Source organism: Quercus robur, chromosome 10 (assembly GCF_932294415.1).
Source record: "Quercus robur chromosome 10, dhQueRobu3.1, whole genome shotgun sequence".
Taxonomy (NCBI): domain Eukaryota; kingdom Viridiplantae; phylum Streptophyta; class Magnoliopsida; order Fagales; family Fagaceae; genus Quercus; species Quercus robur.
The window spans coordinates 28,033,951-28,054,649 of record NC_065543.1 but is presented as its reverse complement, the minus strand read 5'-3'; the positions used below and the strand labels follow the sequence as shown (position 1 = coordinate 28,054,649).

The window sequence follows — 20,699 nt, the reverse complement described above, 5'->3', positions numbered from 1 at the left end:
TTATTAAGACAAAGAAATAGTACAGCGTACAATGAAAAGCTGGAATAAGCTTATATTAAAACTAACTACATAAGCGAAAAGAAAGATACAAGAGAATAAAGAGAGCCGAGGAAGTAGTACAGAGGAGAGGTTGGCTACTTCTTTAAGACGTTGTTCAAGGAAAACCATTCCTCAACACTTTTACATGCCTATAACTCAGGCAGCCAAAGAGCCCAACTCGGGGCCTGCACCGTTGAAGAAAAGGCGTAGAGAGCCCGACTTCGGGCTAGCGGAGCTGAAAAGAAGGTGCAGGGAACCCAACTTGAGGCCAGCACCGTTGAAGAAAAGGTGCAGAGAGCCGGAAGTTGATGGGCCTCCACGGAACCACGCCTGCGGTATCGCAGACGGCGCTGATGGCGGAAAACCTTTCTTCTGACACACCAAAAATCTGGTGTGACCAGAACCTGCTTCGGATTTTGACTGAAACAGGGGAGGGTGCCGTTCCCACCATATCCAAGCGGGAGGACACCTTAAATCTGTGCCTCCCCTGCCCAGACCACATCACTTTAAGTCTTGGAAGGGTCTGGTGCCTCTGTGGCGGGTGAAGTTCCTCCACCTCCACCCAAGCTTCAAACATATGGCACTAAGGGAAGATGACACTGGAGGTGGGAACTAGTTATGGACAAAGGGTTATGATTCTGAAGAGAGCAGAAGGGTTTATATGTCAGGAGAACAACCACCTGTCCTACTTATATAAAGGGTAAGGAGGTGTCATTTAATTTAATTTGAGCAGATTCCCAAGACACGCTGCAGACAAGGCAGCTCTGGCACAATTTCCAACGCTATCCACCACCACAAGATTTAAAGGTCCTCGTGAAGGCGCGCCTCGAATACTGAAATGACAAATGGCACTGCGCGGATGAAGAATAAAGTAATGCCTCTTAATTCGGCACATCTCCCATGCAAATGGAAGAACACAAGCAGCAGTAAGGCACGGAACTTGAACAAGTCACGAGGTGGGCTCAACATCACCAAAACCCTCCTTCCCAACTAAAAAGTCGGGAAGCAGGATTTCGAGGGGCTATTGTGGGGCCTGAAATTTGGAATCCCGGCCCACTTCACATTAATGGCCCAAAACCCAAGCCGAGGAGCCCTACTGCCGAGGAGGTATAAGGAGAACCCCTTGATGGCCCAATAATATAGCCGAGGACAACCTCATGCTCAACGCCTCACAAAACCCCTAAAGGAAAAGACAAACTCAGTACAAGAGCAGTACAAGCTAGAAAGCTGCCAACACCATAACGTGGTTCCCAGCACCTGACAAACCCATACCCCATACCATGCTATCCAGCTTTTCCCAACCACTCTGACGTGAAGGTTGATAGGACGAGTAACTGCCCCAAACAAGGAGAAACTGACACGTAGATGAAGAAGGGAAATCGAATACTAGTATAAAAGGGAAAAAATGAGAAAGAAAGAGGGGAGGAGGCCCCGGGAAAAGGAGGAAGAAAAAGGAGTGGTGAGAGCGTAATGCTCCTCGGACTAATTCCGAGGAGTCAAACCTTTCAAACTACATGGATGCAAGGCTTAGCTATGCAGTCCAAACTCATCTTTATATGATCGCTTATGAAACCGGGACCAGACCGAAACCTAGCGCCCAAAGGCAGGCCTTTCCAAACCCACTCTCTACAAATCATATTGTTCGGACCCTTTACACACGAGCCCAACGTCAACCTTGAGTCGTTAAAAATCGTGTCCTTACAAATAGTATATATATATATATATTATTTCTTATTTCTTAAAACAGAAATGAATATATATATATATATATATATATTTTTTTTTTTAGAAAGAAGATTGAATATCATTGAAATCGGCCATAGTCAGCGAACAATACAGAATAGAGATGTGGAGGAACATCCTCCATCCACACCTTAAAACCTATGACATGTCTTGCATGTTTTGCTAAGTTATGAACAACAACATTGCCAATTCTATGAGTATGGGAAAAAGTAATACATTTGACATCTGTTAAGGATTTGGACGAAGCAAGAATGTGGCCAACAGAAATGAATACCTGATTGGGAAAGAAGAGGGGTAAATCATTATTATTTTTTATTTGTTTCTTTTCTTTTGTGCAATAGGAGTAAATGGTTGTCAACTTGGGGATGTCCGCTGCTAACAATTAACCAACAAAATTAAACATGCTCTTTAAAATCCAGCAAGAAGTGCTTTTTTCAAAAGTAGTCTTACATGATTCGGGCCAAGGACATTAAAAAAATGGTTTTGAGGGGCAGCTTTACTTTAGTGGTTGGCTTTGGACCGGGTCAGGGTTAGCTTGTCCTTTCCTCTATGTATTATTGTCTGTTTTCTTCTCTGTGTTTTGTTAGTTTTTCTAGGTGGCACTATATAAACCTTTTTTTTTTTTTTTTTTTTTTTTTTGTGAAACCGGCACCATATAAACCTATATACAATACATGTAAATGCGTTTTATTTATAATATTTCTATTTCTATTTTCTTCCTCCCACTCCCCTCAACCAAAAGGTGTGCCAAAAAAGAAAAAGAAAGAAAAAAAAACTCTCTCTCTCTCTCTCTCTCTCCAAATGAATGGATGATTGAAAGCAACCGCCCATCTAACAAACAAGTGACATTCTGCAAACATTTGGCACACTTCCAATGTGTCAAAAGACTCAAAAGTCATCTGCCACAATTCTAAACTTTATGGCGCAGTCTATTTCATTTCGTACAAATTTAAATTTCGTTACCAACATCTTTATCATATGATAATAGACTGTAAAGCCAAATACGGTCACGTGAGAGATTGATATATTTCCTCTTATCCTACCAAAAAAAAAAACAATCTGCCGAGTTTTTCCTAGCAAGAATATTTTATTCTGAAATCAAAATACATTTAAAATTCTAAAGTCTTTAGTGGTTTTCTAATCTTTTATAAAAATAAATAAATAAAGTCTCTAGTGGTGTCTTTTAGTATTTACTGACAGATTAGTAGCATATTATTTATTTTCTTGAAGCCTCGAAACCAAGTACTTTTTTGGAAAATTCAATCATCTTTTGTAAGAACAAAGGTGATGATGAAGAAAGCCAGCGCGATGATAGAAGCAAAGATGATAGCAAGAGTGAGAAACGAAAAGATAGCAAAGGTAATCGACACAAGAGCAACAAGACTAGGAAAACTTAGGATTTTCTGCTTTTTTGAAATTTATTTGGACTTTGAAAATGTTTATTTGGGAGATTAGTAGGAAAAAAAATAATTTTAGCTTAGAAATTATTTTAAATTCTCAATTTTATTGTTTTTAGGATTCCTTTTGATGAAATAATGTAGATCGTTCTGCTAGTACTTCCATTCCAATTAAGTCTGCTAGTGTCGAGTCTGTTCAAAACTCCCTTAATCTCAATAAAAATGATTCCTGATTCTACTTATGGCTTTGAATGTTTTTATTTCTTATATTAGTAATGAAACTTTTAATGATGATATGGAATTAAAACAAGGGTATGTAAAACCCCTAAAAGAATGAACTCAATCAATTAATTTAGAAATTGATGATGATCCAAAGATAGTTCAAATTGGCAATACTTATATATAATATATATATATATATATATATATAAAAGATGATAGTGGGGGTGGGGGGTGGGGTTCGAACCACATAGATGAAACACCACAAAGGATATCATTACTATTAAGCTATCACTAAAACCAAAAAATTTATATATATTAGTTTACTTTACCTTTAAAAATATTTTTGCACACCCTACTCATAGATCAACCTAGCTCAAAACTGAACAACAACACATACTAGCCCATGCTTTCCCTTACATATGCTTTCATAGTTTTAAAGTTTCACATGTATGTAGGAATGGTAATTATGTAGCTTATTTGTTAACAAAACATGTTCAGGGTATTGAGTATTACGTTACTTGGATTGAGGAGAACCCTTATTTCTTAGAATATGCTCTCTCAAATGATGTAATTTCTTTTTGTTCTTGTTAATGAAGTTTAAGTTTATTATAATAAAATAAAAGCAAATATCAGTTCATTCTGAAACTAAACAACACAAATGACAGAGCTCTCTCTCTCTCTCTCTCTCTCTCTCTCTCTCTCTCTCTCTCTCTCTCTCTCTCTCTCGGTATCTTCGACTCTAAGGGTAAATAGTGGGTGTTTATGAGTTGTGAGTATCTCTCTTTATTATAAATTTAAATTATAAGTGTGTGTGTGTATTGTTATCATATTGTAATAACTTTTTGTTATAAAGTTTGTGAATCAAGGAAAAAAATGGTAAAGTTGGTGATTGTTTAAGCATTTGATTTGTTAAGTAGACATTTAGTGTCCCCCTCCAAAAAAAAAAAAAAAAAAAAGTAGACATTTAGTGTATTATTAATGTAAGGATGAGTGTGACTATGTGTGTCAATAATTAATACAGTGCCAGTAGGTTGAGTTTTGTCATTTAGTTTAAAATATTTTTATGAAAAACAATTACAAATAGATAATGACAACTACATAAAAATAAAAATATTATACAAACTTAACAAAAAAAATTGTCACACTTACCTATATTGACAATTGGTAATGAACTATCATGTAATGATTTTAAAATATGAAAACTCATAAAAAGAAATTGTAAAACTTCATGCATTTGTGTTTTTTTTTTTTTTTTTGGTGTTGATAACTCAATATATTCAAATTCTCCTTTTATTAAATTTTGTTTAATTTAAGTTTCTTAATCATCTTTCTAAAAAAAATTGGAGCTGACACTGACTTAAACTAAAATAACATAATAAGACATATAATTAATATAATTCAACATTGATCATTGGTAGGTCCATCCTCATTAGCCTTTTACCTTTGATGCGAAGGATGGCGTGTGATAATGGTGACTGTAAACATGATGGACGGAAAATGAAAGATCCACTACCATACCATGATAGATAAGGATAGACACATTATTGAGAAGTTGGAACTAAACTAATGTATGATCTTCCAATCAACATGTACACCTAAAAGGAGCAGCGGGGTATGAGTTTAAAACTTATGATGTTCAAGCTATCGTGCGAAAGGGCTCACATTCAATGCATCCCCCACAATTCCTCTCTAAGCCACCTTAGAAACTCAAAATCAATCAGTGCTTGATCACTTTCAAATGATAATAATAGCCATGTCAATATGGTGTGGCATTATTTTCTTAATTTGGCAAGAAAAATTACATACCTTATGAGGAAGCATGGTGGTTTACTCAAGATACACATGTAACCCAAGAGTTTTTTAAAACTATTGTTACAAGTTCTTCCATTTCCCAAAGTCTAATTGGATTTAAATAACCATTTAATTGATAATTCAACTGATATTAACAGAGATTGCTCAATCAATTAGAAATTGTGAACAACAAAATGTTTAATGACACAACAAATTTCATAATTGTTAAGATGACTGATTATGATTGGTGTACAATAAAAGTAATATCAATAGTAGTCCAGTAATAGTGTCATTCACAATTTGTCACCTTATTAAGTTATGAAATTTGTTGTGTTTATAGCATTGTTATTAGAACAAATGAGGATGTGCGGATGTGATTCTACTATATGTTCACATAATGAGAGGCTTTATGAATAGATTTTATCTCTTTGGAAATTAGGAACATAAAGGCTTCCAAATTCACCTGTTAAATGAATTAATCCTTCGCTGAGCTATTCGACGGATCAAAACATTACCATAGCGGCTAATGAGAAACAGGATTGTGCTTTGATCCAATATTGGTGAAAAATCTTTACAGTTTCATTAATTAGTTGTAGCAAAACTTGAAACCTCAAATTTGAGATTTGAAACATATGAGCTGAAAATATAAACACAAGTTTTGTGTTATGTGGAAAGAATTAAACCTAGACTCGACTTGGTTTGCACCAATTTGGTACATGGTCCACAACAAATTATTACCAATCATTATGCACTTTGAAAAAACTAGAAACTAATCAGCAAATACAACAAATAAAGAATTTTTTCTTCACAATTTCAAAATGACCGTTTGAGATTCTTGAAATCTACAGAGTCAATGCATTCCAAACCAGCCCTGTAAGGATTCAACAATTTCATAAGCACAGTTGCTTTCTCCTTTGCCTCATCACCACAACCAACCTGTAATACTAACAACAGCTTCTGAAAGGCACCAACTTGAAGAGCTTCTACCAGAACTCTCCCTTCATCCCTTCCTCCATATTTGCAGAGCTTCCAAAGAGCAGAAATTGAATACTCAGTCGCCAAGTCCGATACCCGCAAAATCTTCTTCACCAAGACTGGTACGGTCAAGGCATTACTTTGAGCCTCTTCTCTCCCCTCTTTGCAGCCACAAAGTCCATCAAAAGCACCCAAAGCCTTCTCGCATATGCTTTTGTCTGAGTCAACAAGAATCTCTAACAATAAAGAAACCAAACCGGTCCTAACAAATGTTAATTTGATCTTCTCACTAGAACAAGGAAAAGAAATCAGGTGGAAAATTATCGTGAGGGAAGCTTTTGTAATAATTGGACAAATTTGCTTTCTAATGAATTCAACTAGTATTTCAATCACCCCCTCCATGTCTGAAAGCTTTTCCACGATGTGTTGATCACAAGAAACAAGCTCTTTCAATGCTACTATGGAATTTTGCTTTGGTGAAAGATCTTTGCACCCCAAAAACCAAACCATGCAACGTAAAGAAGCTTGTGTTCCAAAGGATCTTTGGGTTTCAACATCAAGTGGAAACATCCAATTCAGTGCACACAAAATCTCTTCCAACACAGTTGCATTTCTCTCAACAGAGGCATTTGCAAATGCATCAAACGCAGCAGCAAGTCCAGCAGCCGCCCCATTCGCAACGATGCACCTCCTATTTCGTTCACTCTCCCCACCCCATTTCTCAATTTTCTGCACCAATTCCAAGCACCTGTATTGATCCAATCGCCGCGCTGAAGCTGCAACACTGAAAAGAATCTCTGAGATCTCAAATGGGGAGACTGGGATTCTCGGTGTTGGAATGCGTTCAACTCCAAAATTCTGTTTCTCCACGCACCAATCTTGGATCATTTTCCTAAGTGTGTGGTTAGGAATCTGATCAAAATTCCTCAGAATCTGATTCGTTGCCGGGCACGTAAAATTCCCGGCTTCAAGCCAGGTTTCAATGCTTTCACGATCATATGTTATCCCAGAAGACAATGTGACAGGATCCTTCATTAATTCAAGTGATATCGGGCATCGAAAATGATTCGGGACCACGAGCTCTACGTCAGGATGCTTTTTACCAGCATGGTGAGAGATTTTGCTTCTTCTCCAACCTAAAACCATTTCTACAAATCTGAGAATACCAACTAAGAGCACAAAGAAGCAAAAGAATTTACTAATTTTTCTTCCTGTTTTTTGAATTTTGGATGGAAAACTTTGTGGGTCTAAATGGGGTTTATAAATACTTTATGTGCGTGTTGTGTTTAGCTTTGAGGGCTTTTAAACACGGTGTTCAACTTGAAAGTTCGGACCTCGTAGCATAGAAAATAATTCAATAGAGAAGCATTCAAAGAAAAATAGAGAAAGAATTAGTTTTTGTTTAGTACTAATGAGGTTTTGAATATTGACCGTTGACGGTTTGAAAAATATAAATATGAATCCAACCGTCAAAGGGGGAAATGGTAAAAGTAAGCCCTTTTGAGTTCAAACCCACCAAGTAAACGAAGGACATGAGCTGAGGTTTTAGAGTTTTGACGCATTGACCAAGACTCCATCATCCTAGTCCAAATATGCACCCCCAAAGCTTAATTAATTAATATGTGTGATCAAAGTCATAGCCATCTAATTGCATCAAGGGACCTTATAACTTATGTGCTAATTTCCTTGACTGAACACGTTATATAGGTTTGAAGAATTCTATAAAATCAATGTCTATAAACAAAAAAATTTGACAAAATTTCACATCTACAATTGATGTGATAGATTGTTAGTGATAGATAAAAAAAGATATGGTCAATTATAACACCCATTTTCACAACTGTTTTACGTAATAAACTGCAATTGGTTGTTTGTCATTTTTACATGGACTCACCATTTTTTTTACCACCACTCACAATCAGCTACATCATATAGTTGAGAAAATGGGTATAAAATTGGTTGTGGTCCTAAAATTTTTCAAAATACATTAGTAATGAACTCAAATGAGAACTAATTTTCACGTCTTTCACATCATATAGTTGAGAAAATGGGTATGAAATTGGTTGTGGTCCTAAAATTTTTCAAAATACATTAGTAATGAACTCAAATGAGAACTAATTTTCACGTCTTTCACAGCAATTGAGTCTGTGAAAGATATGAAAATTTGTGTATGTAGCATTGCTTGTATACAAAATAGTGTGTGTATATATATATATATATATATATATATAACTGTAAACTATAGGTAAGAATCACGTAAATTTGGTAATAAAGAAAGGTAACCCCATGCGATAGAAATGCTGACAATGTTTAAGTTTTATCTGCTACTAGAGCAATTATCTGGAATTCAAATGTAAATATATTTATGTAAGGTCCATTTGGATACTGCTTATTTTGCTGAAAACTACAAATACTGTAATAAAATAATTTTTAAATGTGTGAATAGTGCCGTAAAACTCATTTTTAATGAAATTTTTGTTGAAAAAAGATGTTTATAGGTCTCATAAACAGTGCATAGGACCCACTAGAAAGCACTGAAACGTGCTTTTCAAAAAAAAAAAAAGCTGAAATCTGCGTTTCAGCTGTACCACAACGGGGTACTAAGAACAAATTAATGAAGGATTAATATGTTTTATTTCATAAGTTGTTTGTAATTAACTGTACGCGTATATAAATTGACATAATCTCCAACATGTTTATTACAAGATTGAAGCACAGCTGGGTCTCTAAATCCTTTCTTCGTTATTTCCTATTTCGTTTTCCTTCTCTTTTGGCATCAATATAGCTCACGAGTTTTATTTTCACGTTATGATGTTGGAGTTTTAGATCATCAAAAACAAAATTATGTTGGAGTTATAGTGGAAAAATAAAATAAAAATAAAGATACAGGGAATTCCAATTTGTTCCAAAAAGTTTTGATCATTATAGCTTGTAAATCAAACTTCATTTGAAACTTGGTTGGATAAACCTCCGCCATAGCTTTCCCAGTGTATATCCTTAAACATTCGCTTTGAATAAAAATATCTGACTATTTAAACAACACTAAAAGTAGTGAAAATTATTCCTCCAATTTCCTCTTATTTTTAGTAGAATATGCAACACATAATATTTATTTAAGTTTAAAATGTCACATATCTTATGTTTAAATAGAAATTAGAGGGAGTATGAGAATTTAACAGGAGTAAATCTTATTCCAAAGAAATACGTCTATCTATAATATCAAAGTTCTAAATCTCTCGTTCATATTATAACTATCAAATTATAAAAAGAAAAAGAAAATTGAATAAGCAATCTTATTACGCATTTAAAAATACAAACAAAATTGATGATGACTTAATTAGTTTATGTTGTGCAGATAGCACCCCAGGACTCAAATTAATAACAGTAAATATGCGGAAATTAAATAACAAGCACACACAAAAAACACAAGAATTTACGTGGTTCGGCAAACTACCTACCTCCACGGAGATGACAGAGAAATTTCACTATTAAAAAAATAGGGAGATACAATAGTGCATAAGAACACTCTCAAGAAACCCAAATCCCAATACACCTTAACTCTCTCTCACCCACAAGACAAGAAAACACTATTATTCTTCTTATGCGGCTACTGCTAGGGTTTTAGGAATTACTCTAATTCTCTCTATGTATTTTTCTCAATCAACTTTGCTGCACCTAATCACATATATATAGATACATATGTTAAGTCGGCTCATGAGATTCCTATCACAATTGGGATTCTATCAACTTACAAGAGTCCTATTACAATTGGGATTCTATCAACTTATGTTGACTTGGGCTTGGCAATTCAAGCCACACGGCCACATCAACAGTTTAAATAATCTAATGTGAGGCATTTTTAAAAATGAGTTTGTAAAATCGGAAAAATATGTTCTTATGTTAAAATTGACAAAAAAGTTTATATAAATTGATGCAATTACTCTTATGCATTTTAAAAAAATAAAAAATAAAAAATAAAAATTTGATGATGGCTTGATATAGATTTCGATTTCCATCTTTTCACACCCAAAAAAAGAATAGTTGATTTCCACATTGGGTATGGGTAGTGTGATAACGGGCGGATAAGGGCGATCGACAATGGGATGGGACAGGAAGCAAATAGGGAAATAGGGATGACTAATGAGAATGGGTTGACTAGATATTTCAACAGTGAGACCCATGGGCCGTGGCAGGAAGTTGAAACCCGAAACGCGGATTCACAAAATGACACATTCAAACTTACCTCAAGTGTTGGAGAAGATGGGGTGTCAGGGTGTCTAATGTGTGTCACGTAACTGTACATGTTCAGCAGTCACGTGATCACTTTGTAAAAGAATTTTGTTGGCATGAACCAATATTATATCAATTCTCCACGGTCTCAATCACGTCTTATATTTAATTAGGCCTATGTAGACCACGTATTGTATTACGTAGTCGTCATTGTAGAAAGGAGTTCATTGAACTATTCATACTTTTCCTTGAAAGAAAAGTAAAGCAAAAACAAAAACTTAAAAAGATGAAAAAGAATGAGTAGTTGGATCGACGTTCTATTTAAACTTTGGTGGGTAGGCCGGTGATAGAGTTGAGTAAGTATGAAAAGTTCAAAATTGATTTGGTTAATTGTATTTCAAGTATGTGTTTTTGGTAAATTCTCTTATAGTTGAATAAGAGATTTAGAATTCAAAACTTAGGTATTTATACCAATATATATATATATATATATATAAGTTTGTGCTTATCATTAAGCTAGATTAACTAATTAAATATAAACTTAGTTCATTTATTTCTTGAACTAGTTTGAAGGTAAAATTAAAGTTCTTAGATTTTTTTTTTTTTTTTTTTAATTTGGAAAAGGTTTTGCTGCATAATAGGTTATGTGGTAGTAAAAAGAGAATAACATGTATCCAAAGGTCATATGCAATATGCACATGTGGATCCTTAGACTCTTGTCACTTTCTTTTTGATGCCACATAATCCATTATACAGCAATTTCTGTATACAACCTTTTCCTTTGTTTTTAGTTTCTTGAACTTATTTATTTTCTCAATAAAATAAAAAAATAAAAGCTTCTATCATTTCCTGTTTTAAAGGAAGAATGTATAACCTGGTGTCACTAGTTGAGGATGGAGGGGGTTGGCTTTTAAAAATTAACCCTCGCAATTTTTACAAAAAATAAAAAAATAAAATGTAAGTTTATGAATTTCTCTCAAAAATTAAAATCTAGCTTTACCGGTTCATGATTTTCAACTTGCATTTGTTAGGGTCATTAGCAACCTATATCCAAAACATGTCCAACTATATTTTGAGTTGTAATTAGTTCATAGTATCTAGAAGTATGTTTGAAGACTTGAGAGATTACTTAAGGGTGTGTTTGGTTGGGGTAAAAACAGAGAGGATAGAAAATAAGGAGAGGAAAATATGGTGGAAAATGTTATTTTCCACTGTTTGATTGAGGAAAGAAAATAGGAGAGACAAAAAATAGAGGAGACAGTTTTCCCTCCGGGTTCACTTTTTTTATCCTCCCAATTTGAGAGAAAAATGGGGAGAGAAAAGTACTGAGAAATACATTTTATACAAATACTCTCTCACCTACCCCTCACTTTATTCACAATGACTTTTGCCTCTTCTCAATAATGTTGCTTTGGCTTACGTGTTTTTTTTTTTTTTTGGGCAACATTGCCTCTTCTTTTTTTCTTTTGATTTTCTAGGCAGAAACGTTGCCCTTTTCTTTTCTTTTCTTTTCTTTTTTTCAAGGCCTGCGCGTGCCTTCTTTTTTTTTTTTTTTTGTGGTTATTTGTCACTTTTTTGTTTTAATTGGACATCATTCTTTAATAAGAGTAGATGAATAAATTTATTCAAACCCATTTTTTCCATCCCTCCACTTTTCCACTCTCAACCAAGCAAATAGGAGAGAAAATAAAATCTTTTCTATCCTCCCACCATTTTTTATCCTCTCACTTTTCCACTCTTCTAACAAAACGGACCCTAAGAGTCTGCGATATATCTCAACTACAAGCTTGATTGCATCTTGACTGATCAAGGATGACTTATTTTCTATACTAGCCTCAATTAATCGAGATTCACAAATTCTTTTTTTGTTGTTTTACATTTTTTTTTTTAAGTGTGTTATATCAATGGGTTTTTGTAACCCTACTAGAGAGCCTTAGAAATGTCCATTATGCATGACTTTCGAAAATGTTGTAGAAGTAGAATCCCCTATAGAGTCGTAGAGAAAACCCTAGCTTCCAACTACTGAACCCATGAGTTAGAAACACAAGAGAATGAGATTTTGTTGTAGCTATTGTGCACCAAGAATTTCATACCAAGCATCATCTTCGACACCAACTATTGATGATTCTATTGCTGTATTATGTGAAGTTATTGCACAAACCTACATCAATCAAACTATTGTTGTATTGTTAGACACAGATTGGGTGTTCTTGCATTGCATAGATTCATGAGATTGAATAGATTTATGATGTAAAAAGTCCAACTGGGTTAGTATTGCTTGTGCTCACTTGAGTAAGTTCAATGAGTAGCAATGATGGAATCAGGTTATGTTTTGTATTGTAAACTTTAATTCAATTCTATTTTAGTGAATTCTTTAGTTGGCAATAAGCTACTAACCACATTTTGTGTATTTCTCGTTAGGGTTTTCCTATCGTAACCATATCACTATGTACATATTTATTTTTTTTCTACTATACTTTATTATTGTGATATGGTCGTACTTATCACATGCTAAATTGAACTTTTGCACAATTTGCTTGATTAATCAACTTGTTTGATTTCTAAAACCAAGTGGGGTCTAATACTAATATTCATGAATTTTTTGATTGATTTATTATTCACAAAAAAAAAAAAAAAAAAAAAAAAAAAAAAAAAAAAAACCTTGCCTAAAAGATTGGTATCCTCCTCAATAAGTCCATGCTAGTAGTTGTTTACTTAAATTATTCTCATCTCACAATAGATCATAACCTTAATTATAGCATCCATGAGTTGGTTGACCTAAGTATTTGATTTTTTGCATCCAAATTAGCACCTCTCTCTCTCTCTCTCTCTCTCTCTCTCTCTCTCTCTCTCTCTCTCTCTCTCTCCATAGATTTAGCTCCACATGATGAAGGTATTCCTACCAAGATCCATTATATACTAAGATATCATAAAATAATAGTGATTATTAAATATAAAATAAAATAAAATAAAAAAACTAGAACAAACTTACTGAACAATGTATAGAAGATCACATTCATCAAGGCTTGAAAAGTTAAAGGTGCATTAGTGAGGCTAAAAGGCATCACTAAAAAATAAAAGTGTTCGTATAAGTGTGGAATGACAAATTTGGAAAATTATCGACCAGGTTTCACCTAATAGTAGCTTAAGGAAAGGTCCAACTCCGAAAAAAAATTTGCTTGATATAGTTCATCTATCAACTCATCAATGGCTAGCTTTGGAGATTTGTCTTTAATGGTGATCTTGTTTAAGAGTATGTTTGGCCTAGTGGATTATAAGGGGAAAATGCGCAATTTTAGATGAAATCACCAAAAAAAAAAAAAAAAAAATCATTTGGCTTTGCGATTTCTTCAAACCCGAATTCTAAGAAATAAAATTAAACCACGATTTGAAGTTGTAGTATAGAGGTTGCTTTTTAAGAAAATTTCCTTGGATGCCAAGAAATTATACAGTAACCTGTGACTACAGAGCCAACATTTTGACCTTGTACTACATCCCTTTAAAAGGATGTCACATTAATAAAATTGATTGCATAAGCCTTCGATGCCATGTAATTGAAATCACAAATTTGCTGCTAACCCCATAAATCTAAGTTTTCTTTCTTCGGAAATTTTATGGTGGATTCAAATTTGAAATCTCAAAATTATTTTGATGCAATATTTGCATTTGGCTCTCTCTCTCTCTCTCCAGTTGAAAGGGACTTTGGATCAACAAGAGTGGAAGAGGGTGACTATGGTTTAGCTTCTTCTTCTCTGCAAATAAACCTACCTTTACTGTAATCGATTTAAAGCCTCATCTATGTTCTCAGATTTTCAATTTGAAAGTCTAATTTTGTAAATGCTATTGACACCTGGCTTCGATCGGAGCAGAAAACCGCCATCATCAAGCCTTCGTTCAACCACCCACCGTGGTGATGCTCACGCACACGCGTGGGCCCGTTGGAGGCCCCTCTCGATTGGTTGGTGCGCTTGGTATGGTTCGCATAGAGCTTTGGGTGCTCTCTCACTCAATGGAGGAAGGTAGGTCTACCTTTGACAGTGTGGTAGGAATCTTGGTCAAATTTTAGGTGATTACCAAAGGTAAGTGAAGTCGCCACCAATCATTGGGTTTTTCTAAGATGTGATTGGTCACTTGTTTCTAGTTGATTTTATTACCAATTCTAGGCTAAGAAAAATGACATTTTTCCTAATCTAATGTGGATGGCAAAAAAAATCTTGATTCTTGAGTTCAGAAGTTTGGTTACGTGTGGGAAAGGTGTTAGAAACCCCACAACGCCTGTCCAAGGACAGTCCTTTGTTTTGATAAAACCTTAATTTTCAGAGATTAACAGTAAAAAACATGATTTTAACATTGGCTTTCGAGGCTTTGCATGCATGGGGACTTTGAGGTTTGGCTTTTGAATGGGTGTGGTCCCAATCTATGCTCTCCTCAGGCATTCGGGCAAAGTACTAGATTTCCACGGTGAAAATCCAGCAACATGTCACGTTACTTTCGCAATAGAAATTAGGCATCGCTTTGCCTTAGGTGACATGGACTGTGACAATCACATAGAAAGGGGGCAGCAGGTATATATATACATACATCATGCACAATGCAAGCACACAGAGTAGGAAAGTAAATGCCTACATCCCTAGAGCATGGCCCAAAATATAGGTGCAGAAAAGTAAACAGGGGTTGTCATACTCTAGAGATAAGGACGAATGGTATATGGCATGATATACCTAATACAAACCATCTAAGAGAGAAGGAAAGGAGGAAGGAAGGGGTTTTAAAAGAGTACATAATCAAATGGGAGAGGCTAGACCCCTAAAATTACCGAACATTGTCGTTTGGCTTATATCTACATGCTTGCGTCTTTGCCCTTTTTGCTTATGCTTGGGAGACCGTGCCCCAGCTCTATGTGTCCTCGCTCCATATGTGCACATGCAAAGGTAAAGACAAGAAACTAGCAGATAAGTAATGGAAGGAAAAGATGCAAAGAGCGTATGAAAGAGGCATAAAGCAAATCAGCATGGTAGACATGGCAAGCAAAGAAACAAGAAAGCAAGCAAACAAACGAGAAGACAAACAAACAAGAAAGCAAACAAAAGGTGGCGTCCGCGAGGGAAAAATGTAGGTTTGGATCAAATGTCCATAACTTCATTGTGTTGAAGCATGGACAACACACTAGCAAGCAAGACTTATGCATGAACATGTAAGCAAGCGTGTAAAAATACATAGAAAGCTAACGGGTGGCACAAACAAGCATGATAAGCATATCATTGCACAAAATGGAAAGGGAGAAAGGTATGCATGAAGCAACCAACATCATGGTGATGCATCCCAAATGGTTACATCCAAACAAGGCCTCATGGGCGTCGGATGTAACCACACAACCACAAACCCATTAAGGGCGTCAAGCATGGCAAAGCCTAGAACTAGAGAGGCTAACACAAGCATAAAGCATAGAAGCAAGCAAGCATATACATGCAAATAGAGGTGATCCAAACCCTTTTATGTGGGCCTTGGTGTATGGATGATGACAAAGACCATAGGGTCTAGATCAAGTCCTAACCATTAGGCCGCAACACAAGAAAAAAAGACAAAGCGACAAAAGGGCTACAATAGCACATGGCATGACAAACACGGCCTAGGTCTAGGCACACAAATATGGCGTAGAGCGCACAAGCACATAGATGATGGCATAAAGCATGTAGAGAACAAAGATCCAAGCACATAGGCATGTGTAAACATAGATCTAGACATATAGGCATAGAAACATGCATGTAAACATGTAAAAGCCTAGCATATAGATGTGGAAGAACATGGATCCAAGCATATAAGCATGTGAAGACAAGAATCTAACCCTATAGCATGGAAATAAACACATAGATACATAGATCCAAGCAAGGCATAACCAACAACATCATACAAGCATGTAAGCATGTAATGCTAACATCATCCTAGAACAAAAAGAGGAACAAAGCATAGAAAAACACGGCATATATCATAAAGCATATAGATCTAAACATATAAGCATGTAAGGATGTAGATCTAAGCATGAAACATGACATAAGGCATAAAAAGCAAGGAGATTTAGGCTAGAAGCACAAATAAAGCAAGCAACATGCTAAAGAAAGCAATAAATCATGTAATTCAAGCAAAAAGAGCAAGATAAATGCTAAAAAAATTTAGAAAGTTAGAGGTGCGGATAGTAGCTAAAAAGCTACATCCACACCCCTAAACCCCAAATCCAAAGTGAAGAACCAAGAAAAAGAAGATTGGGTATAAGAACAATACCTTGTATTTTGGGTGAAGAGAAAAGAATCAAGAGGATTTGACGTGTTTTTCTACAACGTTTTGTAAAATGCTGATATTAAAATTTTCAAATTGCAATAATAAAAAGCAATATTTCTCTTATAAACCAATATTTAATTACGTCTTGCAATTACTAATCCATCATCAAGTAATTGAATTTCGAATGCAATTTTTTTTTTTTTTTTTTTGAGGAAAATTTTCAAATGCAATTGATATAAACTATTCACATTTGTTCATATAACTTGATTACACCAACAAGTTTCACCAATACTAAATACAAATAACAATGTTACAAAATTGAACAATTTTTTCATTTTAAATCCCAGATATTTTCTTACTTTCACCAAGCATGTACATATGCATAATTTTAACACACACACAATACATTTATACACAATAGATAAATACAAAACTTGAGAGAGAGGAGGATAGCTTGGCTTTGGACTCGGCTATCGATGAATTTTTTCACCTCAGCAAAGATATTCACTCTTTTTTGGTTTTTGGTTCCATTGGATACAATGGTGAGATAAAATCAACATTTTTGAATTGGTATACTTCATTTTCCATATTCCAAAGAAAGATTAAGAATCTCCAACAAAGGATGATAATGCTTGCTTCAAGATTCAAGCAATCACAAATCCTTTTAAGCAATGAATGGGATGAGTCCACTTTCCCTTTCTTTTGGTCAAATAAAATTCCCAGATTTTCTTGGCCCATAGAAAATTTTTGTCATAGGTTTTCCTGATGATTTTTTTCTTTGTTTCCTTAATTTGATACCCATGTATATATAAGTGGTGAACTATTGGGCACTATATGAATGTGTGACTTAAGAAAGGAGTGAGATTTTAGTCAGCTATGGCAAAAAATAAAAATTTATATGGGACAAGAAAAGTTGGGAATCTAATCTAATTGAAAGACAGGGAAAGTGGACTCATCCCATTCATTGCTCGAAAGGATTTGTGATTTCTTAAATCTTGGAGCAAGCATTATCATTTTTTACTGAAGGAACAACATACCTCTTAGATCTATAATGTTTGGAGTGCCCTTCAAAGTATTTGTCTATCCAAGACAAGGGGGCAAGGGATTACAAGGGAGGAATGCAAAGGAGGTGTGCGGCGATGAGTAGGGCAGTGTCGTGTTTGTTGTCACTACGAGTGGGAAGTTTAGAGATGATGGTGTTTGGCATTGGGGAAAAATTACCCTAGTCCCATCCTAGGAAGACGTATTGTGATATTCCATAAAACAAATTTTGAAATTTTTTGGATGCAAAATTTTTTTGTGACCTGCCTATTCACATCTCAAATTTGGATTTACTCTAAAAAAAAGGGAAATCTGAATCTGCTCTCAAAATTGACAAAGTTAAAGCAAAAAGTCTAAGACTACAAACTTTTCCACAACTTAACCACATGATAAGCGGTAATTGTATTACTTTTCACTAAGCACTAATGGTAAACCCATGTGTAAGTGGTGCATTCCAATTACAATTTGATACTTATACGGATTTTGACAAAGTGTGCGGCCAATTGTGTGATCCTAAAAGAACTCAGGTTAAAGGGATGTTGGAATAAGTCTGATCTCATTCCAACATGTAATGGTATGAGTTATTGATGATTTTTTTTTCCCTGTGTTTTTGCTCAAAGATCTTTTGGATTCTTTGTGATAACATCTTGCATGCAAAAAGTTTAAGCAATACTCAAAGATCTTTTGGATTCTTTGTGATAACATCTTGCATGCAAAAAGTTAAAGCAATGTGGTTTATGATCTTATATTGAAGTTTTCATAATAAAAAAATAAATAAAAATTAACCAAAACAGATTTCCAAGTTGTTGTGATTAGTCATTAGTCATATTGTTTATTCTTACTAATTTCTCGTGGCCTTCATTCAATAAAAAGGGGAAAATTATGTGTACTTGGTTGGTGCTAAATGAGAATTTAATGGGACTAGAACAAGTTTGGCGCTAGTAAAAGTATAATCTCTTTTGATATAAGTTGCGGTTCCTCCAACATTAGATATTTAGATGGATATATGAGAAAAATACATTAACCTTTTTCATTCAACTGACCTCACCAACCTTTTGTATTCATTCATCTAACTCTAAGAAAGGATGATCAGAAATTTGATGCTTGTAAGTTTGGACTATCAACGAGTTAATTAATTAAGTCCTTTTTGGTAAGTTGACTTGAAACAACAATTTTAGATAATGTTATCCAAATGCTGATCACTAGAAACAATACTTTTTCAACACTGCGTGTGACATGATAGTCACTCCACAAGTACAAAGTTCTTGTAGGGTGTGGGGGGCAAAGGCCGGGATTCAAGTTTCCAGATAGAAGTTTTATATACATATACATTTAAATTAAGTTATAGTAGAATTTTTATCTTAAAAATAAATAAATAAATAAACACTTTTTCTGCATGCTGTACCAAATACTTAATTGTGATTTTAAAAATTTGTTTTTTAAAAACATGCATTTAAAATTGATTGTTTTTTATAAACGCACTTTTACAAACAGCTAACCCAAAAAGACACTGATATTATACACACAAGTCACTAACTATCTTCTTCGCCAAAACCACCGGTGATGAAAAGGGACTTTTGTTTGGGTGGATGATGCCTGTGTTTTGCATGTTAACTTACCAATCTCTCAGTCTGAGACTTTTAGTAGTAGGGGTAGCGGTAAGGATTGGAGGCTACTGGATTACGTCCAAGCTAAAGGGGAAAGTGATGGTCGTGGGCTCATTTAGGGGGTAAACTCTTACAAATGGTCTGAAACTCATTCAAGAGTCATTACTATTTAACTTCTGTATCTTAATTCTTGTTGAGATTATGGTGTCCTGAATGCTAAGAATTTTACCGAGGTTCAGCTTGAAGTTTTGTGTAAGTACTTATGGTCCTCCATTATGCGATTAGCTTGGAATTGGAATTGAATGCCTCCTTAAGATGACCTCTTTCCCTGTGACTATTAGTATTAGGCTTGTTTCTTCCTTGCGAAATTGCAAGTACTTCCAGAGTCAAGCAATACAATAGTCGGTACAATGCTGAAAGTGTCTCTCTCCCGCATGGTTTCGAGTGTATGGGTATCGTGAATGGCAGCCAAGAAGATGTCTGGTACCTCTAGATTTTGAATAGTTTTCTGTTTCCATGGTCTCAGTTTCCACGATCACATCTCTAGCTATTAATATCATCTTCCTTGCAACATGCTTTTATAAGTAAGAGATTTTTGCAAAGTGGGCATGCGTTAAAACTTTTTCATTGCTACTGTAGCAAAGGCCTTGTTGCGTCTTTCTTTTAATCATTGTGCAAGAGACATTCGCCAAACCACCATGGGAGGGCTTTTCAGATCTTCATCCCTACCATTTGGAGGAACCCTTAGCTTGGTGGTGGAATTGGCGCGAGACTTGGTCATAAAGAAGTATCATGAGCTTCATAAAGCTGAGCCAGGCCTATAGCTGTTGCGAGATCATTTGGTTAACCAGCCGAATTGCTAGAATTTAGAAAATCTCTTTCTGCCTGCGTTCGCCACTCAATAACTCTGCATGCACGTTTGCATCAATCTCTAAATAAAGTTTCGGGCAAAATCGAGCAAATCAAGACTACGTCATCCGGGATTACAAGATATAACAGAAGTCATGCTAGAGTAATTATATTTACTCCACATCCAAACAGAAGTAGCCAATACAACTGATTTCATGTGGTAATCTATTAAGAAATAGAGAGGTTAGACCTATATGATGACAATTGCCCTCCACCCATGCTGTGTCTCAGTTCAGGTTCAGCAATTGGCCTCTCCAAAATTGAGGTAAGGCTACATACCAACAACCTCTCATAGACACCATAAAAGCAATTCTTTTGCATTGGGTACAAAATTGAGATAAGATAAACTTCAAGCATGGCTTGGCTTCACTTTCACCGGCTCTCAAAATTTTTGAACATACATAACTAAGCCGAGTTTAACATTTGTAATAATATAACTATACTTTACAAAAACCAAAAATATATCTCA

General features: G+C 35.1%; 1 protein-coding gene across 1 annotated transcript; it reads right to left on the bottom strand.

The window, feature by feature from the left end:
• Nucleotides 1-5,749: 5,749 nt before the first annotated feature.
• On the bottom strand, nucleotides 5,750-7,480 carry LOC126703237 (U-box domain-containing protein 21-like). Its single transcript, XM_050402192.1, has one exon. It carries the CDS (start codon nucleotides 7,311-7,313, stop codon nucleotides 6,006-6,008), a length of 1,308 nt encoding a protein of 435 aa, XP_050258149.1. The 5' UTR covers nucleotides 7,314-7,480; the 3' UTR covers nucleotides 5,750-6,005.
• Between the last annotated feature and the right edge of the window lie 13,219 nt (nucleotides 7,481-20,699).